This window comes from Struthio camelus, chromosome 6 (genome assembly GCF_040807025.1).
Source record: "Struthio camelus isolate bStrCam1 chromosome 6, bStrCam1.hap1, whole genome shotgun sequence".
Classification (NCBI taxonomy): Eukaryota; Metazoa; Chordata; class Aves; order Struthioniformes; family Struthionidae; genus Struthio; species Struthio camelus.
Genome location: NC_090947.1, coordinates 633,468 through 660,247, shown reverse-complemented (window position 1 = coordinate 660,247; position 26,780 = coordinate 633,468). Strand labels below are relative to the sequence as shown.

At 52.1% G+C, this 26,780-nt stretch overlaps 1 protein-coding gene across 1 annotated transcript; it reads left to right on the top strand.

The window, feature by feature from the left end:
* Positions 1-1,254: 1,254 nt before the first annotated feature.
* ITGB2 (integrin subunit beta 2) lies at positions 1,255-26,266 on the top strand. The gene is made up of 16 exons (XM_009671787.2): positions 1,255-1,413; positions 14,091-14,157; positions 14,723-14,811; positions 15,392-15,575; positions 17,390-17,560; positions 17,860-18,101; positions 18,564-18,719; positions 19,361-19,456; positions 19,640-19,729; positions 20,125-20,265; positions 20,871-21,055; positions 21,826-22,070; positions 22,638-22,857; positions 23,319-23,524; positions 24,209-24,375; positions 24,996-26,266. The coding sequence occupies exons 2-16, from the start codon at positions 14,094-14,096 to the stop codon at positions 25,059-25,061; spliced, it is 2,322 nt and encodes a 773-aa protein (XP_009670082.1). The 5' UTR covers positions 1,255-1,413; positions 14,091-14,093; the 3' UTR covers positions 25,062-26,266.
* Positions 26,267-26,780: the final 514 nt, after the last annotated feature.

Genomic DNA, 26,780 nt, shown 5'->3' with positions numbered 1-26,780 from the left:
GTCTGTGCTGCCCTTAGGCACCCCAGCTTGAATGACTGGAAAATACACGGAGAAGAAATACAGGAGAGCCCCCCGGCGTCCTCCCCACACAGCCGCAGAGGGGCCCGGGCTGAACACGGCACGTAGCCGCCCCTGCGCCCTCAGCCCCCACATCCCCTCGCGTAACCCACCTGGGACAGAGCTGCAGGCTGGTGACACACCAGCCCCAGGCTCTCTAAGGACATACTCTTGAAGCACTCACAGGAAAGCCCCAGGCGGCGTTTGCAGACGCAGCAATGCCTTGCTCGGCGCGGCCACGGCTGCGAGCGCGCGTGAGCTCCTCACCAGCACAAGGTCCCTGTCATCATCTCCCACTGACTGGGCGACTGCAGCCCGCGGGGCATGAACCAGCAGCTCCCGCTCAGCAGGGCTTTGGGGCCACCGTGGTGTGCGGAGAGCCTGAGGACACCCGGCCAGGCTCAGGACGTTGCAACATGGGCCGCAGCAAGCCCATCAGACCCAGTTGCCACTCCAAACACCAGCCGACCCCACCAAGATAAGCCCAGTTGCTCAGTGCCTCCCGCTTTGGCTGCGTTTCGGAGGGGTGAGCAGCAGCACAAGCCTTCCTGCAAGCCCACCGGGAATCCCACAGTGCCACTGGGAAGAAGCAGGATACATCCTCCTGACAGCTCTTCTGCTCCCAACAGCACTGCAGGTACAAGGCACGCGGGGGCACAACGCTTCCCACGGCTGGTCCGGGCTCAGCATCTCTTTCGGCACTGGTGCGCACAGGGCCCGGCACGGGAACGGGGCATGAGCTCGCCCAGCCCTTTCCTTAGCCAGCTGGAGGTGACGCTATGCAGAAGGCTCCCGCTACGCCAGCCAGTGACCAGCACGGCTGCACCCTGCATGGCACCCGTCTACAAGGGGTGATGGCTGCAGCAAAGAGGACTCTTCCTGGGTGCAGTGTGCGGTCCAGGAGGAGGATAACACCTGGCCCCACAGGGCAGGATGCTCTGCGGCCGCTGTGCAGGGGGTTCACCCAGCCTCCAGCCCCAGCAGCCCTGCCTGGTGAGGATGAGACCAAATACTCCAGAGTGGGCTGAAGCATCGTGGTATCTACTGCTGAAACCACCCAACAGATAGCACTGGAAGGCAGGGGCAAACGGCTTCGGCTAGGGTAAGTTGGGCTGGTTGGTTTTGGGGTTTTTTTTTTTTTTTTTTTGGACCCGCCCACAGCCACTACTCTGACTTCCTCCTTTCTGACACCAACCAATTGTATAACAGAAATAGGAAGAAAAGATTAAAGCGTGTTGCAGAGCTCCCGATGACTGACCTCTTTTTCCAGCCGAGCAGGAGGAAGTTGAGAGCAAGCCAAGACCAACTTTTACTGCAGCCTGAAACACAGGAGCCCAGGAGACAACTTGATGCAAGGTGAATATAATATTCCTTCTTTCCGGACGGAGGCAGGTGGAGGGCAAGGAAGCACCTGTGGTGTTTCCAATGAATTTGTTTTATACTGCTTGATCTAATCTCTTGAGAAGTAGCCACTTGAATCCTGAGCTGTTTTTCAGAGCTCAGTGCATTGCCACAGCGCTCATTCCTTACTCCTTCCAAAGTGATGGTTGATCCAGCATAGCCTTTGCCAAGACAGACTTGACTAGTCTGTAATTTCTGTTGCTTTTGGAGGTAGAAGTAAGCCTGGAACTGGCGATTATTATTGGGGAAGGGGGTGGTGTCCAACCTGAGAGAGCATCTTCATCACCCTTCTGTAGGCCTGGAAACCAGAATAGAGAGGGTACAACTCGCTATTGCTCTGACCTGAGGTGCCCCCATCACATCCCTCGGCACAAGTAGAAATGGCTGCCGAGGAGACTCGCAGATGGGGCGTACGCAGCTGCCGCCACGAGCATGGCCCAAGGAAAGGGCTGGGGCGAGGGGTGGATGGGAGCACCAGCTGGCACAGAAGCAGAGGGCTGACATCAGCTGCCCGCACAGGAACCGGTGCCAGACCAGCCTGCGAGGGCTCCTCCGGCTTTAGAGCAGACCTACTTCTGCCCCCAGCGAGGATAGAAGGAGGATTCACCCCAAGCTTGGGAAACCTCCTTTTAGGGCACTTGTGAGCAATAGCTGCCCTCTCAGTGCTGCGCGCTCCATCTTGTCGGGGTCCTGCGTTCCGGAGAACAAACATCCAGCGTTTCCTCCTTCTGGGCCAACTCTTACACTAGCGTGCAGATACCCATGCAGCTACAGGATGTTACAGCTCATATAGGAACAAGGAACTAAACCTTGACTCAGCGCGCAGCGGCATGGCACGAGGGCAGCAAGGCTCCAGCTGCTGAGAAGTTCAGCCTTGATACCGCCTCCGACACGGTGGTGCGTCAGCATGCAAGGGGACATTCCCCAAGTTCCTACGCGCCTTGCGGGCCCGGGGCAGAGCGGAGGCTGCTGGGCTTGGTGGGGGCAGAACCCAGCCCTAAACCCTTGAGGGCGCAGATCCTTTCTCCATCACATCTTGTACCTGGGAACGAGCCCAGCTTTGCTGTAAGAAGGGGTCGGTGGCAGTACCGCTGGGACCCATGCCTGCCACCAGATTTACATTGCGTCAGGACTTGCTGAATTTGGGTACCTTTGCCTGGAAGAAGAGCTAGAGAAGGGGATGAGGCCCTTGCTCTTCTCCCCCTTCACCTGACACCGAATCATATGCTGATACTGATTGAAAACCCAGAGCAGGAAGGGGCAAGGCCTCCAGTTCTCGAGACACTTGCACCCTGGAGCAGGCAGGGAAGAGCAGGAGGCTGGGAAGATGAACAGGCTGCTGCAGGCAAACTAACCCTGGGCGAGAGCAAAGTCTCCTTTGTGTAGGTAAGAGTTTGCTGTCTAACACAGCAAAGAAGTAGTTTAGGATACATGGGAAATAGCCCAAGTGTAATGGAAAGGCTGGGATATACAGTCATTCTTAATTCTAGCGTCAGACTGTTTAAGACCAGACTGACTGCTGGTTTCGATGCATTTGAAAACACCACAGACCCAACCGCCCGCCTCTCAGGCGGATGAAAAGCAAACGTGTGAACATTCACAGAGGTATCTCACCCTGTTGCTCGTACAGGCGCATATGACTTCTGAGGCGTGTGTGAAAGCTATAGTAGGGAAATGCAACGTTTATAGCTGTCACATCCTGCTTTGCTCAGTGGTTTTGCACTTTGTCTGTCCTCTCCATCCCATGGCTATTTCTATTGCAAGACATTTCTATCCAGGGTGCACAAGAGCATGGTACAGAACAACTTATTTCCTCAGAGAAACAAATAACTCAATTCACTGTCCAAAAGGCTGGAGGAGACAGTGGTGACACCTCATCACTCCTGCCCAACATGACACAGACCCGTAGCCAGTGATTCCCACATGACCCCCTGAGCTGGGATCGCTCTACAGGTATTTTCAGAATGGCATTTGATACGGATATAAAGACACTATGCAACAGGGGACACGCTGCAGCCTGCCCAGGCTGTCCTGGCGATCACAGCCCAAACTTTCAGGGCAGTGCTGCCTACCCAGGGCTGAGCTCTGCCACAGTGGACCAACAGCCTTTGCAACTCTCGGGCTGCAACTGTGTAGGCTGAGCACTGTGCACCTCGCACTGAGCCTCAGGAAATTTGCTCTTTCCAGCCTCCCAAGCTGAAGGTGGCTCAGGACTCATGCCCTGGTCTGGACGTCAAGCTCTCAAGGCACCCGCAGGGCAGCGGTCGGGGCTGATGTCCGACAGGAGGCTCCATCATGCATGTACACAGGGTTAGGGACAAGCAGCCCAGCTTGCCACTGCTTTGGAGTACCATTGCCAAAAGGGGCAGGTGGTGCCTGCCAGGAGGAGGTTGCAAGGCTCACATCATTCAAAAAGCAGCTGGAGACAGGAGAAACTGGCACCACCACTCCTAAATGTCCAGAATGACGCAGGGCTCGACCCAAGGCTCGAGCTTGAGAGCTGCGGGATGGCACATGCCAGGAAGTTTGCAAAGTACACCGGAGAGCATTCATCCCACAGTCCATTCCCCTAAATGCTCTGGGGCTGCTAGAAGGAAAACACTCCTCATACAAACACGTCTAGAGAGCAAGCAGCTTTTTGCTGCGGGAAGTTTGGTGAGGGATCCTGAGCAGTCATAGCCATGCTTTTCTAACCTGTGCCTGGACCAGAGGTTGTGTTGTGAGCATAGGAAGTAGCAGATGTGGCTTGGAGGACCTCTGTGACTTTAGGGTACTTGTCTACATTGCGACTGTGTTTACCTATAAGAAGGGAACAGGGCCTCAGCAAGGCACATTTAGGTAAATATATCCCTGGTTAACCTATGACAAGTGCCACAGGACATCAGCATCAGTGACAGCAGGAGAATGGGACCAGTGATCCAGGCAGACCCTGCAAGGCCCTACACAGGGATGCACACACACAGACTTTTATATACATACGTATGTATGTATAAATCCATACATACACATTGTGTGATGTTCTGTAAGGACTGGCATATCAGTGTGTCGGGCAGAGGGGAACCCTGTGTTTGGCTAGCCACCTTCATGGGATTTACCAGAATTGCACAACTAAGCAAAAGAAGGAACAGCAGCAGGCAAAGCTACATCCACTTTTCCTTCCACGCTATACCGTCACACAGCTTCTTTACATGCAGCGCACAGAAGCTGGGGCCACTCAGAATGAGAGAAAAGCAGCACAGTTGCTGCTTGTGATGCCCAGCATCTTCATCACAGCAGAATGGCTGTAGGGTGGCACAGTGCCAGGGACATTGGGAAATGTAAGAGCACTGAGGAAGCATCCCAAGAGCATCAGGCCATCGGCATTGCAACTAGCAGTACCTCACCATTACAAGCAGATGACACAAGCGCTCAAAGAGACTTCCCCAGATTCTAGGCATGAGACTGTGGCCTTCCACTTTGCAAGATGACATTGATATTTGGCAATGCAGCAAAGGAGAGCTGTGGCTAAAAGACTGCAAGACCCATCTCTGCTGCTGAATACTTCTCTATTATTTATAGCAGCGAGGTTGCTATGAGTCTCAACATTTCCCCTTCCACCCTATTTATAAATCCTGACTCGTTTCACTGTGCTGTGCAGCACCCGCTGGAAAGAAACCTGCCCTGACCTTTTGCATCCCCCTGACCGCAGGGGCTCAGAGACATCCCAGTGCATGGCGAGACACCTCACGTCTCTACTCTGCCCTCAGCCCCACTGAGCCCAGCGTCCCTGAAAAGGCTGGGATGTACGAGGTTCACTCCTTACCTGCAGCCTTCACCAGCCTGCAAGACAGCAGCACCCAAACTTTCCTTATACGCTTCCCCCGTGGTCGTCTTTGGATCTTCTGGCTTGCAAAACCTTTAGGAGAGCCTTTTCACATCTGAGCCATGCCACACTTAGAAAATGGGCGAGCGAGAGAGGCTCCGTGAGTTCAATACCCTTCAGCTCTCTGGTGGCTTCTCCAAAGGGCTCCCTGCGAAGCGGCGCCCCAGTCCATCACATACAGCAGCTGGAGCCACCTAAGGCACCAGGGCGATGAGGAGCTCACAGCCCAGCAGGCAACAGTTTATACAGAGGACCCCAGGCCTGGGGTGCAGCCTTCTCCCCCTGCAACCCCTTTGTAGCCCTAGCTGGGTGAAACTGTGCCTCATACCTCCCCTTTCCCTCTGCAGCTAGCAAGGCAGACATCTCAGAGGACATGGACATGAATGCGCAAACACCTCTATATAGCTTCAGGCTACAGCTTTCCCATGACTCTTTAAAACACCTGCACCTGAATGATCCTGTATCAAGGACCTTTCTTCTCCCCCTACCCTCTAACACCCAGCTTTGCCCCCGCAGCACCCATTTGGCTGGTTTTGTGCACCTCTGCCCCATCATCTAGTTTCTCTCTGGTCTCTTATGCTGCTTGTCTCCCTCTTGCCTTCAATGGCCGTGGAGACTGCTGTGCTTTTCAACCTCTCACTCCCTGCCAAAATGACTTGTGATCATCTCCACTAGGACTGTAGGGTCCCCCGAGCTATCTGTTGCTTCCCCACCTCATTTTCAGGCCCGGTTTCCCCTGCACCCCTCCTGGCACATGGAGGTCCCTTCAGCTGCCCCTTAGCAGGGCTGCTCTCACGCTCAGCATCCACATCCCCACTCTGGCACATAGCTCTAGATCCCCTGCAGGTGCTGGTGAACACTGCCAAGCACCTCCTCAGCTGCCTGCACACCAACCTGGGGCTAGGACTGCATTTTGAAAAACTCTCAGGTGGATGGGGTTAATCACAGAGGGGTTGCAATGTGAAGGCAGGCCTAAAGCGCTGCAGTTCTGCTCCTTCGCACTGGGGCAGGAGGATGGACTATTTGCAGCCTCCCTGCTTTGAGGGCAGAACTACCCTACCTTGCCCTCCAACACCTCCTGCTAGGAAGAAGCCTTATTTTATTTTATATGAAAAAGCATGGGCAGACTACATCCAGGGGAAGAGTGTTTCAGTGGAAGGGAACACAGCAGAGAGCAAGCAGCAGCACCACGAGTAGGGAACAAGCTTGCAGCCCCCAAACCTGGCACCCAGGCACCTTTCTCACTTATCACAGGCCCTGGGCAGGCTCCGCTGGTCAGCAAATGCCCCACAGCTTTCTCAGCTGTGGCCAAACACCCTCTTAGCTCTAGCACTGTGTGAGCACGTGCAAAGGGAGAGGCTGCCAAGGAATTAGGGAAAGGATGCTTGTAGCAGCTGAAGGGCCATGACTGGCCAGTGCAGCACAAGCGCCAGACTGAGCAAAGGAGAGATTGTCAAAGGGGCTGGAGTAAACTCTGCTGGGGCCAGGCCAGGCTGTGTCTGAACTGTTAATGCAGGTAATCAAACAGAAAACCTGCTTTACCTTTCTCTGAACACTGTAAGGAGGTAGGCAAAAGCAGAAGCCCAATTTGTTCCCTTTGAAAAATCACCCTGCATCACATATACACACATCTACCCACAAAACAGTGGGTAATTCCCCTCCACAGCAAAAGAAAAAGAAGTGGTAAGCTCTCTTCTGTTGTTCTCCCCTAGTATCAGGGTATGCATACCTTCCTGCATGGGGAAAATAAACCATTTTTAGGATTACAAAGGCATCCAAATCCAACCCTCAAAATGAACCCTATGATACAGAACTCAACTACAGCCACAGTTGAGCATGTGTTGAGGTTCCCATTTCACTTGTGGGTTTTGGGAGGTTTTTCAGTTCAGTTGCAATTGAATATTTGTTCTCTCTTACGAGATGAGCCTATAACCATGAACCTAGAGCCTCCAGCATGGTAAATCAAGATCCAAGCGTGAGGTGCTCGCAGGGTCTTAGTCCACCTCACCACTGCTATATGCTTTGGCACTGCAGCAGGAATTAAATACTTAGAAGTCCTGGGACGAGGGACTGGAAGAGTTCACCCAGACCACGGGTAGTCCCCACAATCTGAGCAAGCAGATTTTTTTAATCCTTGCCTCTAAGAGAAGCTCAAGGCTTGTGCAAGTCAAGGCAAACATACCTCTGTACAGCTATAGACTCGGTCCTCCATCTGAGGGAGGAAGCTAGCATTAGGTGTCCCAATAAGAAGCAGGAGAGAGAGACAACCACTGTGAATCCTGGTAGGGGATAACTCATGAGCAAAGAACATTTTTTCTTTTACACCTACTGTATTACCTACCTCTACAGAGCAGCCAGACCTGAGGGTTACAGTCCTGAGCTCATCTAGCTGAATCCTTTTGCCTGAAGAGAGGTCTTCAAGTCTCCCACATCTTTATAGGGCAGCTCCCAGCCCTATCACCCTCCCCCAGGCACCCACCTACATCCTCCTTGGAGGACAGATAACCTTCATCTTGCAGCAGCTCTACTCCCCAAGAGCTAGGTCAGCTTTACACATGGGAAAAAATAGCAGGAGAACACACACAGGCCTTTACTTCACCTTTTAAAATAGCATTTAACCTGTGGAAACAAAGAAAAGAGCCAGCTCAGCAGCAGCACACAACTCTGAGCAATAGCTTGTAGAAGTGATGGAGCCTGTTATAGGCACATTTAGGGTGTCAATCGTGATCGCTACAGGAAACAAGGGAGGGAGAGACTCTAAGAGAAACTTTGCTCTTTCCTCCTCTCAGCACCTGTAGCTCCTACCTGGAGAGAAACTGCTTTCCTGGTCCTGAGTCCTCCTCTCATTGCTTGTAGGGTTTTGCAGCAATACAGCGTCACAACTCTCTGCATCCCCAGGCCCAGGATACTTCTACTTAACTGTTGACTGCTGAGTTGTGGAAAATGCCTTTTCCCACTGTATGTCAGTGCCTTTGTACCAGAAAACATCTCTACCAGTGGTATTTATGAAGGTGGAGAGGGTAAATTTGCCGTTAATACTGCAGGAAAGAGCAAAGAAATAAACATTTGTCTTCCAGACCTCGAAAGAAGCAGCTGTGGCTTACTGGAGGGCTGAGGAGCTTTCTCTGGCAGGGGAACTACAGGTGTTAATCAGCAAGTGCTTTTCTAAATTAGCAGAACCACATCACTTGCACTCAATATTCTTAAAAAACCTGGGTGGGGTGTCTCTGAGCTCCTGCTGTTAGTATTTCACATGTTTTGGAAAGCTAAGAAAGAACTAGAGGATTGGAGAAACATTGATGCTGTGCTCGTATGTCAAGAGGAAAAATGATTGCCCTGACAAACTCCCAGGCAGTGACCCTGAAATTAGTCCAGGAGAAACTCATGGCAAAGCACATACAAGGAACAATCATTAACAAATTAAAACCATAAATACAGTAAACAGAATAATAAATATAGTTGTACAGAAAGCAGGTCTCACCAAGAAATGTGATGTTGCTGCTGGAGGATCTCCCAAGTCTGGCTGGTGAAGGTAACCATGCCGAAGAGGAGTATTCAGAGTGCCCAGGCTGCATATACAGTGCTGCCCATACTCACCCCCCATCACAAACAGCCAGCCTTAAAAAATGAGTGATTAAAGTCAGTGCTCAGTGCATTGTACCCTGGAGAGAGTGGGTCCAGCACGGACCTGCTCTCCACCCTGCTTTAAGAGCTTTTACCCGTTTTCTATACGCTTAGACAGTGCTGGCAGAATCTGAAGGTGATACAAATGTGTCGGGCCAGCTAATAACCCCAAGTGCCAATCATGTCCACCAAATGACAAAGAGCATGCTGTAACATGGGCTCAGTTCACACCTTACCATGATGTTTAAAATAGCTAAACACAAGTTCCTCTCTTAGGACTAGGCCCCATGCTTCCCATTTTGGGAAACCAGTAACTCAGAGGAGAGCCAAAGACTTGCTACTTGCATAGGCCAGGCAGGAGCCCATGGGGCCAGGCCCTTTCTACTCTTGGCTCTCTGGCCCCATGGGTGCCCTGTGCAGCAGCAGGGCAGCATGGATGCCAGCAGGACTGGGATGACAGCAGTGCCTATTTGCTTCACAAGACTTATTTTTCACAAGACTAAGTTCATTGTCAGCTCCGGATGGTCTTCTAACCGTCCAGTCCAGCACTGGAAAAGACTTACAGTAGTTACTGGAAAACATTACAGTGGGAGACTGAGGCTGTTCAGCCTTTCAGTTAAAGGAGATGATGAGGTGGTGCTTAGATTGTAACCTGCAAGGATCTACAGAGGCAAGCGAGTTTTGATCTCTGAGTTTTTTCAGTGATCTAGATGTACTGGCTGGAGCTGGAGCCAGACCCATGCAGACTAGAGGATAGTAGGACTTTTCAACTGTGAAGATAGACGAGGCCCTTAAAAACTGACCAAAGGATGTGATGGATGATGTGAAGAGCTGGGTCCCCAGAAGATGTCTCTGAAAGAGGGGGCTCTGTTTAGCCACGAGAGGCTGGGCTGTGCCCTTGTAGGTTGTGGCAGCTGGGCTGTGTCCCCTGGCGCTGCTGGGAGAGGTTGGCTCTAGGACAGGGTGGGCTTCCTATGGCTGCCAGTCTTTACATCTTGACCAATGTTGGAAACCAGCCAGTGCTAGAGAAGACAGGTTTGCTAATGGGCCAGAAGGGTCCTGTCACGCCTGCAAGGTCACACAGCTGGGCATCAAATGTCACTTTACAAACCTCACTTTGTCAGAGAAAATGACACCTATCTAGCTCCCTCCCTCCCTTTTCACTGGATTCCTCTAGCTCAGAGTGCAACTGTTCTTCTCTCCACCCTCAGGAGGAAAAACAGACCATTCTCAAGGAAGATGCTCTACAGTTGACCAGTGTCGTTCCTGATCTGCAATATTATTAATATGTCTGGTATCTTATAGTGGTCAATGAGCTAAAAAAAAAAAAATCATTATGCCTCGGAAACGGATCTGAGCAGCAATATATACTGGTTTGGCCTTAATGCCTTTCGAAGGTTTCTCTTGTTTTCTCATTTCCCTTTTATTCAGAGCTGTTAAGTTTGGTAGCTGTTAAGCTTGGCCCTCTGTTTGGCAGAGTCACAGGGTAGGGCGGTCAAAGTCTGCAGGGAGCCAAGGGAGTGTTTGTGGCTCAGGGCAACGTAAGAGCTATTTCAAAACCTATGGCCTGTTTTTCTCATGCTGTGTCTAATATTTCTAAAAAGGGCTACGTTCATGGTTCTTTTATGCTTTTTTATTCCTTTTTCCAACAAATTCCTCTTTTCTTACTTCCCTATGTGAGTCCATGCTGTAAGGATGGACACAGCTCCGCTGGGACACAACTCTGCTCCTTGGCTATGCTGGGAGGAAGCCCTTACAAGACACAACAGTGTTAATGAGTGTCATTTTACCAACACCATCGTAAAAAACACTGTTCCTTATGCAGGCTAAGGTGGCCGTGTTAGGAAAGGTGCAGGCTCATATTAGCCTGAGAGCCCAGCCAACACGATTTTAAAATCCAACTTGCTCCTGCCTTAGCACATTACAAATGGGAGCAACAGACCTCCACCATGTCCTCCAACACAGCCTGGGACGCAGCATTCTGCTTACTTTCCAACCAGCGGTTTTGGTGATCCCCGGAAACAATTTAGCCACCTGTATGGATAACATTAGTTTCTAGGCTCAGGAGACGTGTCTCTTAGGGCAAGAAGTGAACAGTGTGAGCATCTAGTACAACTTGCACTAGGAAAATGTTTGTGAAGAACAAGATCTCTATCATGTTTTGAAACACTAGCACAACAGTAGGAGTGGTGGCTTCAGGATAGCAAGTGGTTGAGGGGCACTGGGGGACGTGCTAGGAGTCCTTCCTTGCACACTTGTAGGATCTGTGCAATCACCTCCGCAGCCCCTGGGTCAAAACCCTGCACCCACAGCATCACGTCCTGGCCTCCCCCCACCCGGAGCAGAGCATGATACAGGTCTGATGCCAACACCCAGGCCTTCCTCCTTGCCCTGCGCTCTTGTGCAAGAGCCAGCCTGTTACTCGCCACCCTGGAAAGCTGAACCCTACACAATGCAGTTAGAGATCCTCCTGTCCTGTGCCAGCTGCAGCCAGCCCCTGGCAGGTCCTGGCAAAGGCCACAGCCAGTAGTTGCAGCATCCGTGGGTATGTCTGCCTGCAGTCACCCCTGTAGCTCTCACCAGGGCGATGTGGCAAGTATTGCACAAGGAAGGCTACTGAACCTCTCTGACAGGAGAGGACCAGGGTCAGAGACACATGGAGGTTCCTATGCCCTAATAAGAACAAGGAAACTTTCAGGACGGCTGGGAACCCGTGCTCCCTTCATGCTTCCTTCCATGTTTGTTTTGGGGGCGGGGGGTACCCCTTTCTAGGAGAGGAGAGTTGGAGGGAGGGGTGCAAACCTAGTGAAATCTGACCTTGGAAAAAACACAAGACAAGAAAGAAAGTACACATGCAAAGTTTCTCAATCTGGACTCGAAACTGCATCATTTCCTTCAGCAAGAATAGTTTGACACTTCCCCACCAGCTCTGCCCCTGGTCTCTCCCCGGGGATGAGACTCTTCTGGAGCTGCCTGCACCTGGGTCACGGCCAGCCGGACCCCAGTTTTCCTCCCCAGGACCCCCCCACGGCCCTTCTTCCACCGACAGCCATGCGGCGGGGGAGCGCTTGCAGCGCCTGCGGAAGGGCGGCCAGGGGAGAGGAGTTCCTCTTCCAGGCAGGGAAATGCCGCCCTGTTTAGATGCCCTGCATCAGATTTTTGCAGTGTAGCCCGTGTGGTGCTGCAAGCGCTGAGCACGACCTCAGCGCAGGAAGTCGCAGCCGCGGGGCGGCACGGAGGCCTCCGGCAGGAGGAATGGCTGCACCTAGAGACAGCCTGGCGGTACCACCGCATAGACGCAGCGGCAGCCTCACACCCCCTGGGGGAATCACCAGCATTGGTGCCAGTGTCTTTTGATTCCTCTTCTTCCTCAGGCATAGCCCACAGCTCAGACGTCGCGTGACGCCAGCAGCCATTCCTGGGGATAGCGTTTGCTGTTTTCAAAGCCCATTTTGGCCCTAGTGGGAGCTGGGAGGGGGCTGCTCGACAGCACACTGGGGCATGGAGGGTGCCTAAAGGGAGCAGGGCGCTCACGGTGCAAGCGAGTGCGGGAGCACGGAGAAAACCACGTGTGCCGCCAGCTGCCCCCGCTGCTCCGCTGGGTGCATGTGCCGAGGGAGAGGGTGCATGGACGGGGACATGCACAGTCGGAGCCAGGCACTGGGCTGCCAGAGTCACCCATATCAACTCTTAAGCCCGTTTCCATTTTGAAATGACAGCGGCTAAGACAAAAACATCAATGATTTAAGTTAGGGCCTAAATTTTACTATAAACCATTACAACCACTCACATTACATGTAAAAATAACATCCAAGCAATTTCTGCTTACTGTGGAAGCCATCACGTGTGCACAGGCAACGTCCCGGCAGAAGTCTCAGGGCTGAATCCAGATCACCCACGTGTCACCCATCCTTCAGCGCAGCAAGATTTTCTGTAGGGGAAGAGAGAGTATTTCTATCATTTTAGCTTTTTTGACTAGTTCAGCTCATTTAAAGTTAAATCAGGCAGTAGTGTGAAAGGGGGGTGGGGGTGTATATTAATACACTTTTCTCCATTTACCTAGCATACATTGCTAGGTAACTAATAGAAATGCTGTTGTTGTTCATTTTGATTCCAGTTTCCACTCGAATATAGCTTCTGCCCACAGAAGCTGAAAAAATGCTCATCTAGTAAAACCTAAATGTGTCATTGGACATTTTCCAACATTTCTATATATAATATACTAATATATTATTTAGTAAATAATTATATTAATTATTTATTACATGAATTTATATATGTGGGTACATGTATGTTGTATAAAAAGCCTGGATAAATAGTACATCAAGTTATACAGCAGTTTAACTAAATGTGTACTGATACAGTGTATGTTCCTGCTTTACTGACTTCCACATTTAGTTTAAAAGCTATATTTAACTGCAGATCAGCTTATTTGTGTAAGAGCATGAGCGCTGCCACCCTGAGTCACCCACACACACCCATTCAGCCATGAACCCCCGTCTCTGCCCAGTAGCAGCTGAGGGACAAGTGGCATTTCCCCAGTACGCTGCCCTGGCTTCCAGCGTCACCCCTTCAGGGGTTTTATGGTTACCAGCAAACGAGAGAGACCTCGGACAAGTAACTAAAGAAGCCAAACTGGATCTTTTATCTTTTATACAAGTCTTATATCTTTTATAGAAGTCATGCCTGGGCAACATCATTCAGATGGCATTGAGACCTGCAGGAATAGCAGGGTGGACAGGAGGGCCGTCTAGGATCTGGGAGTCTGCCCAGCGGTGCAGACTAGGCTCTCCAAAGTGCTTCGGTGGGGCTCTTGGGCCTCCTGCTCCATCAGGCACTTTGCAAAGTCCCACCAGGAGCAAGAACTGGCTCTTTGCACAAGCTGCGGTCGCTGCGCTGGTCCTGGTGGGCTGACTCACTTGGGCTCAGCTCCAGGCTGCTGCGGTGTCATAGCCTCAGGCACCTTCCCCACAGTGAGACAACTGGGTTTTTGCAAGCCCAGGAAGGGTGCATCCACCCAGCATGAGCATAACCACAGGGAAGGGAGAACATTCCTTTTCAGCCATTTTTCTATAGGGTTTTGAGAGCTCCCTCCCCTGCAGCTCCCATGTGCTGCGCTGTCACAGGGATGCTTTTTGTTTTGCAGAAAATGCCCCGTGACTGCTACCTCCAGCTGCTGGTGGTGACCTGGGTCCTGCTGCTGTTGACCACAGGTGAGTCCTACCTGGCCTTCCTTGCAGTCTTCCCTCCCGGCACATTATGTGGGAGGTGAAACATCAGCAGAGGGGGAGAAACCCAAAGACAACGGTGTGAACGTGACACTGAGTGCTGAGCAGGGTCAGCCCTACAGTTTCCAGCATCCCGCGTGTGGCAGCTCCCAAGGGGGTAGGAGTTAACTTGAGCCAGCCCAGCTGCTCCCAGGGCACAGCCAGCAGGCAAGCGGCCCTGCTTCCAGCTTGCTGGCCCCTCGCGCTCTGGGGCAGCTGGTGGGATGCGCACAGCCCGCAGTGTCGTGCCAGTGGCTGCGTTGCTAGGCCAGAAGGTGGCATTTTGCCCTTCAGATGCCAAGGGACAGCAGAGCTGGCAAGGGCTCTGCCGGGACTCACACGGCCTGCTGCAAGGTCTTGGGGAGGGGGTATAGGCAGAGCGAGCTCAGGCCAGCAGGACAACGTGGCTGCCTCATGCTGGATGTCAGAGCACCCTGTGGCTACCACCACTGTAGACCGGGTCTCTCTAGGGGTGCCCCAGCAAGCCATCTTTGTTTTCTTTCCATTTCAGCTTTTGCCATGGAGTGCCCCAAGATCAAGGTGGGAACGTGCAAGGACTGCATCCAGTCTGGCCCTGGCTGTGCCTGGTGCAAGAAGCCGGTAGGTCTGCATATCTTCTCATGCCATCAGCCTCCAGTGGGCAGCTAACAGCGGGGTAGCTACCCTGCCTGCTCCACTAACAGGGCCGTGCCCTTTGGTCAAGGCGGAAGATGGCATCCTAGGGTGCGTCCCACCATCCTGCACTGGGGCAGAGGAACTGTAGGGGCACAGCCCTGCCGGTGGCAGTGGGCCAGTCTTTCCCATCTCTCCCATCTTGTCTTAGGTCCAGAGGGAGGGAGTGCTGGGAATGACCCAAGGCTCAGCAAGCTGCAAAGGAGGGAGACTGTGGCCCCTGTGCCCATGTCACAGCCAGCCCCCATGACCGTTTGGTAGGCAGTACGAGCAGCCATCTGTCCTCTGCCTATCACTTGCTCACCTGCTCTGCAAAAGTAAAATGGTGTTTCATGCCCTACCTGGTAGATGAGGCAAAGATGGGTCTGGCAGGCAGGACCTCTTCAACCTTGCTTTCTCCATCAGTAACTCAGCCGTAGCAGACCTAGTTTGGGAGCTGGAGCCTCTTGTAACATGTCTGTTTTCCTCCCACTCCTCTGATTTTTCCTGTTGATTTTGCAACATACAGAATTTCACCAAAGCCGGAGAACCAGACTCTATCCGCTGCGACACCATACAGCAGCTGGAGCAGAAGGGATGCCCACAGAGCGACATTGAGTTTCCAGTCAGTGAAACTAAGAAAACAAAAGACAGTGCCTTAAGCAACAAGATACAACTCACTCCCCAAGAGGTGCACCTGAAATTAAGGATAGGTATGGTTTGCCTGGCATCCATAATGATCTTTCAGTTCATCCCTCAGTCTTGGCTGGGTAGCAACCAGAGCTGGCTAGTTGTGGTTGCATATGTTACTCACCCAAAACTGAAGAGGCTGATATCAAGAGCTCATCAGTGCAGGGGAACTTAGTGACCACTCCTAGGCTGAGAAAAGGTTAAGTGCAGGAACAGACCGAGGAGTTGTTGTCCTCCTCAAAACAGTGACTGAATTTGTGTGGGTGGGGAAGATCACTTGATACAAACTATAGAGGGGAGAGGAGGAAGCAAGAGCGGAGAGAGAGACATGAGATCTCAGGGAAGGCAAGAGCCCCAGAAGAAAGGCATGGGTGAGGAGGTGACTAGTGACAACTCAGGGAGGACAAGGATGGATAAACCTGCTCTTAGCGTAATCTAGGAGGTAGTTTGAGAGCAGTGCAAGAGAGCCAAGATCGTGGCGGTCTAGTGCAGAAGTGGGCCATAGACACAGTGCATTTGGAGATAAGGGGGCACAAGCAGAGAGGCAAGTTGTGGTCTTCGGCAGGCTCCAGAGTGGTTCTTCTGTGCGGTGGGAGGGGGGTGCAAGGCCACCAGAAGGGAATAACGCCCTGCAGACCCCAGCAGGGAATCAGGAGATCCCAGGCAAGACAGCTCTGCCACTGCAGTAGGAGGAGAGGGCTGCGGGAGGAGGAAGGCGGGTTTCTTTCAGAAGAAATGGGCAGGGTCCTGTGAGCAGAAGCTGAGAGGGCAAACGAGTGCTGGGTTACAGGCAGCAACTGTAGAGCCAGAGCGATAGAAGTGCTGAGCTAGGAAGTTGGCTGAACAGAGCAGGGAGAGACAGGGGTGTAGGAGAGGGGGTTGGTCTGGCTGGGGCCACGTGCTGGCAAGCTGCAGCTGGGGAGAGGTGGCAGGCCAGAGTTTGCTAGGGGAGTCAAGGCATCAACTAGGTGAAGCTCTGAAAGAGAGAGAGCACGTGGACGGGTGGCAGAAAGGACTAGAGTTGGGGCAGCCAAGGTAAGTCAGGTCCCCAGGGAGGCTGGATGACAGGGGCTGGCAGGTAACATGGAGCCAGGCAGGAGTGGAAGCAGCACAGAAGAGGGATGTGCGAGCTGGGTAAGCAGGAGAGCAAACCTGCCTGGGCTGAAGGGTGCTGGTGAGACACCCTGCAGCTGATGGGTCCCAGCACAGAAGCCATGGTCACTTTATCTGAATTTGCTCTTTGGGCACCCTAACCCAGTGCCCTGGGGACTAAGCAGCTGGGAACAAGCCTGGGGGCACAGGGAGCACAGATGGACAGCGCATGGTGGGGGGGGGGGGGGTGCCTGTGTTCACACCACCCCTTAACCCAAGCATGGCAGCCTCTGGTCTGCTACTGGACTGCTCCACAGGCAGGAGAGAAATGGCCACTGATGAAGACAGTGGGAATTTGCAGGGGGGAGGAAGAGCCAGATAAGAGCCACAGAGAAGGCTGATGGGAACAGGAGGGAGAAGAGAACAGTACAGGAGCGGAGAGCTGTTTGGCAGAGGAGATCAGCAGGCAGAGGAGTCAAAAAGGCAGCCATCCTCAACAAGGTGCAATGCAGGGGAGATGGGAAAACCTTCCTGAGAGAGGGTAGATGAGAGAGTGGGCTTCCCCAGCAGCAGAGCTGCCTTCCCAGGTGCGTGGGGACACAGCAGCATGCCACAGGCCATGCTTCATCCTGATTTCCTCCTAAAGACGGGAGTATCCAAGGAGGGGTGTGAGATGGGGGCGAGATGTGAGACACAGTGGAGTGTCTGACCCTGGTGTTGGGGCTGTGGTGTCTCTGTCCCGCAGGCCAGCCTGCTACATTCAAGGTGAAGTTTCGTCGTGCTATGGGTTACCCCATTGATCTCTACTACCTCATGGACCTCTCCTACTCCATGCTGGATGACCTGGAGAAGGTGAAGAAGCTGGGAGGGGAACTGCTCAGAGCACTGGAAAACACCACCTCCTCTCGCCGCATAGGTGAGTGTTTCCTCAGCACGAGGCCCTGGCATGGTCTCCTTTTCACCAGGAAGAACCACAAGAACAGAGGGGAGCGCAGGGGCAGAGCAGGACCCAGGCAGTGGGCAGCATAACCTGTCCGCCACCAGGCTGGAGGGTCCACCAGGGCAAGGGATGGGCCATTTGGGAACTGTGTGTGGACATATACCCAGCTCTCTGCATTGGAGCCAACAGGTGGCCTGCACTGCCCTGCCCCGCAGGGACATGCACCAGCCTCCACCCACCTCTCCCCCTAACACTGCTGGTCCTGAACACCCTAGGATTTGGCTCCTTTGTGGATAAGACAGTGCTGCCCTTTGTGAACACACACCCGGAGAAGCTGCAGAACCCCTGTCCAAACAAAGACAAGAACTGCCAGCCTCCCTTTGCCTTCAAGCACATCCTCTCGCTGACCGACGATGCTGAAAAGTTTGAGAGCGAAGTGGGGAAGCAGTTCATCTCTGGGAACCTGGATGCCCCGGAAGGGGGTCTGGATGCAATGATGCAGGCAGCAGTGTGTGGGGTGAGTCCTTTCCTTGGTGCCATTACCAGGGCTGCCCTGAACCCTTTTTACTGCTAGCGTAACTGCTCGACAGACACGAGGGACGCTTAACTCTATTTCAAGGCCTGCCCATCAGGAGTTGGCTCTGTTTCTCTCCAGGTAGACTCTGGAGGCCCATCATATTTTCAGGCCTGTAATCCATGTAAAAATCCCAATTCAGCAATAGAGCAGGTGATAACAGGGGGATACAGAGAGAACCTCTGAACCCCAGAGCCTCTGTCTCTAACCTGTCACCTGCCTCCTCTGGCCCGTCTGCCTCCAGCTGCACACGTGGCTGATGTGAGGATTTACTGTGCTTTGGAAAAGGATGTGCATTCACGTCAGCCAGGGATGAAGCCTGAGGCTACGCCATGCCTGGCTGGCCCTGTCTTCCCCCAGCCTCTATTCAGGCACGTGTCTGAGCGCTGTCCGTGCTGCTTTCAGGACTTGATCGGCTGGCGTAACGTGACCCGCTTGCTGGTGTATGCTACTGATGACGGCTTCCACTTCGCCGGTGATGGCAAACTCGGGGCCATCCTCACCCCCAACGATGGCAAGTGCCATTTGGAGAATAACATGTACAAAAAGAGCAATGAGTATGTAAGTACCCTGGATGAGAAGCAAGCCCAAAGTGCCCCTTCTGCAGGGGCTGCTCAGTGGCTCCACACCCTCTCCCTGTGTTGGCAACGCATCCCATCCCAGTCCTGGGCACTGGCTCTGCCTGTCACATCTGCAACAGGAGTCACCAGCTTTCGCAGAAGTCCTGGTAACTGGCCGCAGGGCCACAGATAGTGGGCCCTGGGAGTGGAGGCGCTGCAACCCACTGCTGATGCCTCTGCTTTACTGCTGGGTATCAGGTGATGAATCATGGTTTGGGACCCCCCCCCCCATCTTAGTCTTCCTTATAGTGACCACATCAGCAAAAGCCTTGAACTGGCCTCCTGGGGAATACAAGCAAACCAGAGATATCTGCATTCAAGAGAGAGCTCCCCTGTGTTTTATCCCAGCATCTTTCCTGTAGACAGAAATGTCACATAAAAGCCTGTTGTTGAGACCACAAGGTTCCTGTCTGTATAGCGAATCTAAAAAGCGCTGGGCTTGAGACAGCCTCCAGGCAGCCTCACTGTGACAGACTCTTGACCATGCTGGGACCACAGAGGGGGGCCTCATAACAAAAAACATTCACTGTTCTGCTGATGAAAGAGTCTGAACTGAAAGCTGTCATCCTTTTCCTCACACAGGACTACCCATCTGTGGGCCAGCTGGTCCAAAAACTCACCGAAAATAACATTCAGCCCATTTTCGCAGTCACCAGTAAAATGGTGAATGTTTATAAAGTAAGTAGACTTTGAATGGTCCAGGTACCTCACATCCTCCCCCAGGAGGACGAAAATGCCTGTGTATTTCCTCCCACCACTGGGTTCCTTGCACTGGGCCAAGCGCGAGTTGTACTGTCTGCTCTGTGCTCCACTGTCACGCATTACGGGGAGACCATTCACGTGTTTGCTGTCCATTGGCAGAAGCTCAGTGAAATGATCCCGAAGTCAGCAGTGGGGGAGCTGAACGAAGACTCCAGCAACGTCATCGAACTCATCCAGGTGGCCTACAATGTAAGTGCTGGATAAAGACACGCTTTGCCTGTCCGACAGGGCTTGGAGCTGTGAAAAGCTCCAGTCAGGTATCCTCATCATCACTGAACAGAGCAGGTGAGCCTGGGACTTTGAGAACAGCACACGCTCAGTCCCTCTGCCCAAAACAAGCAAGAGGTTTCCACATCTCCAGTCCCACTGCCTGCCTTCCCAACCCATGAGGACGCGGCTGAGACCCCAGCTCTGGGTGCTCCCTGCCACCCATCCCTAAAGCCAGAGGGATGGCAGAGCTGCCCCCACCCCAGGGAAGCACTAACCTGCAACCCCTGGGTGGCAGAATGAGTTGCCCCAAACCACATTCCCTTGGCTTAATCTCTTCTTGGGCTGACAGCATTTTCTCCACCACTTCTTCACAGAACCTGTCCTCACGAATCATTCTGGACCACTCCACTCTGTCAGATGTCCTAGATGTCAAATATGACTCCATATGCAATAAAAACAAGATAGTCTTGGATGAAGCAAGAGGGCAGTGTGACAACGTCAAGATAAACGATGAGGTCTGTTCCCTGGTACTGGGAATGCTGCAGAGCCCACAGCGCTCCTGGCATCTTCTCTTTTTAAAGGCAGAAATCCGATTTGTTGCTCCATACTTTTTATTCATGTGGATTTAAGGCCAAGAGTGCCCCAAATGCTGCATTTCAGTATTTCCAAATCCACTCACCTTTAGACATTTTGCTGTAGTGCTGGCCAAAAACAAGGCCTGAAATGGCACCACGAACAGACGTATGGAGCAGACATCTTGGGGTAGGAGGGTAGCCCTGCAGCTCAGTGCAGTCTGGCTGGGCTGGCCAAAGCAGCCAGTGGCACCTGCCCAAACTGGGACTGCCCGCGCTTCCTGGAGGGAATTTCCTGCCTGCGAGGAGCTGCTGGGGTCAAATGCGAAGGGGGTGGCCCCCCACAACCTATGCTCCTGTTAAATGCCACTGTCAGTCCTTCTGGGTGAGATGTCTTGGGAGGTGGCTTGCCCAGAGCCGTGGGACTGCAGGATCCTCCATTACTCCGGCGTGCGCTGGACATGTGTGCCGATACTGCTCCTCTAATTACTGAAGCTACCTGACGACCTTTAGTGCTTCCCTTTCCTTTTTCACTCTGCATCTTCTAGATCATCTTCAACGTTAAGGTTACAGCAAAGGAGTGCATCAAAAGCCAGTCCTTCACCATCCGACCACTGGGCTTCACAGACACCCTCACCGTTTACCTGGACAGCAACTGTAACTGCAACTGCCGTGAACAGCCTGACCCAAAACACTGCAGTGGGAAAGGCAGCATCATTTGTGGGATTTGCAGGTAAACTCTGTGTCCCAATACTATTTCAAATGCTGTCAGAGTTGAGGATGCTCTGGGAAAGGGCAGATGCACCAAGGCAAGGGCAGCTGCGTGCTGTACTTGATTTCGCCAAGCACATTTGTGCCTGGAGAACATGGGATGTGGTGGGGGCCCAGAAGAGATGTTTACACTAGACAGTCAGTCATGGCTCAGTTTTGAAGTTTTGCACCAATTTTCTTATTTAGAGTAGCAGCTTAATCTCCAGGTGACAAGGGACATTATGAGCTATTGCCTTTGGTGGAGTCTCTGCTGCTTTCCTAAGGGCATCCATTCATTGAGCAGCAGCTTTCTGTAGAAATTTCCATTAAAAAAAAAAAAAAAAACACACCCTCATTTCTGGGCTGCAATTCATGCAGGTCCTTAAACAAAGCTAATTATCACTTCATGGCCCCTCACAGACTGCAAGAGGAAAAGACTGGGTTTCCTCAGGAAACGCTCAGACCTCCTGGCAAGTGTTTAGAAATTATAAATATAATAACAATATCCGGGCAAGCATTTGGCTTTGTAAAAGTAACAAGCTTAGATAACAACGTTTCTGAGGTTTCCTACTGGTTAAGCACCCTGCTCAAACACAGTTGGTACAAAACCACATGTTGGTGCAGATGCCTGGTAACCAGCATTACTGGCCAGGCCAGTGATTGGAGAACTCGGCACAGTGGGTTTACTCCTGGCACTGGTGCTGCTTTTCTTGCAGCTGCTGACCCAGATTCACTTTTGTCCTTTCGTGGCAGCTGCAATTCAGGCTACATTGGGAAGAACTGCGAGTGTGAAACCAAAGGCAAGACCAGCAAAGAGCTGGAAGGCAGCTGCCGAAAGGACAACACCTCTGTCATCTGCTCGGGGCTGGGGGACTGTGTGTGCGGGCAGTGCCTCTGCCACACCAGCGACATGCCTGACAAGCAGATCTATGGCACCTTCTGTGAATGCGACAACATGAACTGCGAGTTTTACAATGGCTCCCTGTGTGGCGGCAAAGGTGAGAGCCCTAGGCCCAAGACAGTAGGTCATTCCAAGCAAGGATGTGGTATGACCTGGCGAAGCCTGACCAGCTCCTAGCTTTTTTTCTTTCCTCCATCCTCAGTGCACCAGAGAAGACACCTCTGAAGGAGTCTGTCCCCGCGTATGATGTTTATGGACCAAGTGGTGCTCTGTGCCAAATGCAGAAAGAGAGGGCGGAGGGGGCACGCACAAGGGCACAAGGTTTGACAGAGCAGTGCAACACAAGACAGCTCCCTGCAAACTGGTTCTCTATAGGCCGCTGCAGGATTTTGTTTGAGAGGTCTTCTGGCTCTCCTATGGATCAGATCCTCTGAGTCCTGCAGAGCAGTACTGGAGACCATGCCATACTTCAATGAATTTCTCTTGTGGGGGAACAGATGAGGCCTTAAGTTGCTGAGACTGGCAGGAGTCCAGCCAGCCACAACTGTCAGGCAGGACATAGGTCTTCAGCCAGGTGAATGGTTACAGCTCCAGGTGTGCCCCAGCTGTGAGGTTTGGCAAAGAGCTAGAAACCAGCTTTATAAAGTTTCCACTTTCCCCACAGACCGAGGGCACTGTGACTGTGGCGAGTGCAAATGCAAATCTGACTACCAGGGTAGTGCATGCCAGTGCAAGAAGTCGACAGACGGCTGTTTAAACCTTCGTGGGAACGAGTGCAGCAACCGTGGGAAATGCCACTGCAACCAGTGCCAATGCAGGGGGAGCTACCAGCCCCCCTTCTGCCAGGAATGTCTTGGCTGCCCATCGCCATGTGGCAGATACATGTGAGTGATGCGCACAGAGCCGGCAAGGGCGGGGGTCTGCAAGGACAAGGGATCCTACATTCCTCCCTGCCCTGAGCTGGTGCCGGGAAGTCAGCATCTTGGCTGACATTGCTGCTGTACCTCTTCCCCTCTTAAGGAGATAGATAGTTGGTTTTATATTGATAAGTTTGGTGCTGTTGATGGCCAGCTGGTCCCTGAATGGTTGTAGAGGGAAAGAGAAGCCAGCTACACTGCCCTCAGTCCACACAACACCCTGAGTCCCTCAGACTTCCTCAGGGAGAGCCTGGATCCATTGTTTTCCAGTTCTAGGTAGCCTCCTGTTATGGCTACCTGACCATCCCACTGACTGTCATGCCTCCCCTCATGTCAGGCCTGAGTGATGTGACCAGCCACTCATGCAGTGACTGCTCCCGGGGCTCCTGTCACTTCAGAGACAAACCATGCCTGTGCGTGTCTTCCAGTTCCTGCGTGGAGTGCAAGGCCTTCTTTAGTGGGCCATTTGAAAAGAACTGCTCTGCAGCCTGCCGAAACATCAATATTTCTGAAAAGCCGCAAGGAGGAAGCAGGGAGTGCAGAGAGAAGGACTCCCAGAACTGCTGGATCAACTTCCACATGTTCCAGGAGGATGGGGAGGAGATATACACTGTGTCTGTTGATCCTGCAAAAGGTAGTCAAATCCTCCTCTTCATCCCCTTCTGCAGGCAGGTAAACAGAGGCACCTGTTCTTGCCAGGGCCAGCCTCCCAAAGGCATGATCTGCCCTTGAGAGCAGGTTACAGACACATCAAGGGGTATATTTGCCGCAAACCAAAAAAAAAAAAGAGAAGCCAGTGAAAAATAACCTCTTCCTTGCTTCCCTCCACCCATCTAAACACAGCTCTGCACATGAAAGCAGTCAGGAAACCCACCAGATGGATGACTGCCAGGGCCTGCCCCCCAAGCTAGGTTCTCAGATGTCCTCCTTTCTTCCCCACCAATGCAGTTCCCTCTGCTCACATGCTGCTGTGTCTCCTCAAGCTATGAGCTTATGCCAGTTCACTAAAAGCAATACATTTATTCTTTGAACTAAAGAGTTAAATCTGGACTCAGCTGAGGGACTAAAGGGCTACAAAGCCACGACTGTGCCTAGGGCTTTGCTGCTCAATCTCCTGCAGCTTTGCCCTCCCGGATCATAGCCCCTTTCTTCTTCTGTTGACTGCAAAAAGAGCCTAGGTCAGATTACGTGCTGCTGAGCACAGCCAGCACCTACCTGGGTCCTCCATGCAGTGCAGAGACGTGAGCAGCAGCGCTGCAGGGGGCAGAGCTGGCCTTGCAGGAGGCTGCAGTGAGATGCTGCTGTGTTTGTTCTGCAGAGTGCCCGGAGCCTCCCAACATTGCCCTGATTGTGGGTGGCACCATCGCCGGCGTGGCCCTCATCGGTTTGCTGCTCCTGCTAATCTGGCGGCTCTTGACGGAGCTGTTTGACCGCCGAGAGTACCGCAGGTTCGAGAAGGAAAAGTCCAAAGCCAAGTGGAACGATGTAAGAGACCTCTTTTCTGGTAATGGGGTACAATTCACAACAAAGACTCTCTCCCCACTTGTAGAGTTGCTCTCCTGCTCTCCCTGCCTTCACCTGAGCTGGGTCCTGTTAGGTGCAGCCCAGCACCCTATCAACCAGGGCATAACATGTCACTGACATGAGGACATGTGACACAGGTGGGCCCCGGTGAGCTCATCTCAGCACCCTGCCATAGCAGTGCAGCTGGAGAAAATAGAGGAACGTGCTAGAGAAACCAGAGAAATCCCTGTAGGCAGGGAAGGCACCACACTGGGAATGCACGATGGCAGCAGCCGGGCTGAAAGGAGGACCCAGGAGGTCAGAACCAAAGGGAACATCCTCTCTGAAGGCAACCACTGCCTGACAACATGCAGAGCTTTGCTGACCGGAGCCTTTGGTGCCACCCAGGCTTTGTGGGCTGCTTGGGTCTTGCAGGGTGCTAGAGCAGCCATGGGTTCTTCTGCCAACACTAGCTGCACCATTTGAAGGCGGGGGGCGGGGGGGGCACTAACACTTGTTTGGACAGTTATACAGCCAAGACTGCAGCAGAAATCCAATACAGCATCATGACGTGCACTGCTGATCTCTCTCTCTCTCTCCAGGCCGATAACCCTCTGTTCAAAAGTGCTACCACCACAGTCGTGAACCCCAGATTCAATGGAGAATGAAGTGGAGCAGCACTCAACAGCTCTAGGATTCACCATTAGATAAGGAAATGCCAAGCTAAGGAAATTTCAAACTAAAATTTCAAACTTTTCCACCTCTTATTCTTTATCCTGTTGGTTTGTTCCCTTCACAAAGTAAAAGTCAGGCTTTGCCTAAGGGATCATACCGTCTCTCCTTGCACAACTCATACTGGTTTTGTTAGTTGAGTTGGGAGAAGGGAGCAGCACCAGCTTTGCCGTGGATGGGGCTACAGAGCAGGATTTTGCCAGCGGGCATAGGCAATGGCTCCTGTGTCAGTCACCATCTGTCTCAGCTCATGATGCTAATTTTGCTTTGTGACAGGACCTTCTCACACCAAGCTCCCAAATCAACTTAATGTGCAGAGTGATTCCAGCTTTGATTTGGAGCTGGGAATTCAAAAATACCATTTCCCTTCTGTTCTAACAGGCTCTGCTCCAAGACTACCTTGGGCCCAATCTTTCCCTACTGCGTTGCTTTCTGCTGTGTTATGTTTGCAGCTCATTTCTAAAGCAGCACTAACTGCTAAATTGATGTGGAGGGTCCCCCAAGCTAGCAATCTGCTCCAGCAAAGGCATCGAAGGTTACAGTGAACTGAGGAACCACAAGGGCTAGTGAGTACCTGTACCTGGAGATGAAGGGAAGCCAGGGAACATGCACTGAATCTTTTTTCCAAATCATCAGCTACTCCCCAGTGTCGCTCCCCTCTCAGACCTACCTCAGGGTCCTCCATGTTTATATTTGGGTTCCTGCAAACTTTGCTCACCTCCATGAGGCCTTGAGCCCTTTGCATGATGGGGTGGTAAAGAAGCAACTGTTTGAACTGTGAAACATCAGCAGCCAGAGGAACAAAGAACTTCAAACACATTGCTTGCAACTCAAGAGTTTGGCCATAGCTTCTTCCTCCCTCAGGGCTAGATCTCTTCCTTTCTCTGCAAGCCCATCAGACACACAGAGGGCCAGGCATACAAAACAACTGGCAGTACCAAAGAGCACGCCCAGCTCAGTGCTACTTCAAACAGTGCACAACAGTTAATTGTTTTTATGTTGTGGGGTCATTCCTGTGAAATATCTGTACGATATTGCTTTATGTTTGGGTATAATTTGCCTGTAGCTGTATTTGTATTATGTAAACCTCCATTTGCTCTATGAATAAATTTAAAGAAAATAAAAATTAATATATAAAGTAGATACATAAGTCCTGCTATGAATCAGGTGCAAGGGCAGCAGCTGAAGTGCTTGTCAGAGAAGCTACAAAAAACTCCTATCATCGCTGCCAGCATCTCCAACAGACGCGGCACCTGGAGAATATGCTGACCAGATAAACAAGTTGTGTTTTACATTCTTTTTCCAGCTATGTCCCAAAAGGTGCTTCCCTGCAAGTCAAAAATGACTCACAAAATGATGCAAATCAGATCCTTTCCCTGCTGGCAGATAAAGGACTACCTTAAACATAACAGCAGCTGTACCATGCTAGATCAAAGGTTAATTCTGGCCATTTTCCTGATCTCCAACAGTGGTTATGAGTGAGCATCTAGGGCAGGGTAAGAAGAGGGAAAGCATGCCTGACACGTCCCTCAATACTCTCCCTGCCTGTTACTATTTTAAGCTCAAGGACTCCCTGACTCAGCGTAGCTCCCATGCATTTGATAATACTCAGAAGACTTCTCTTGCACAGCCTCAAACCTGTGCATCCATGTCAT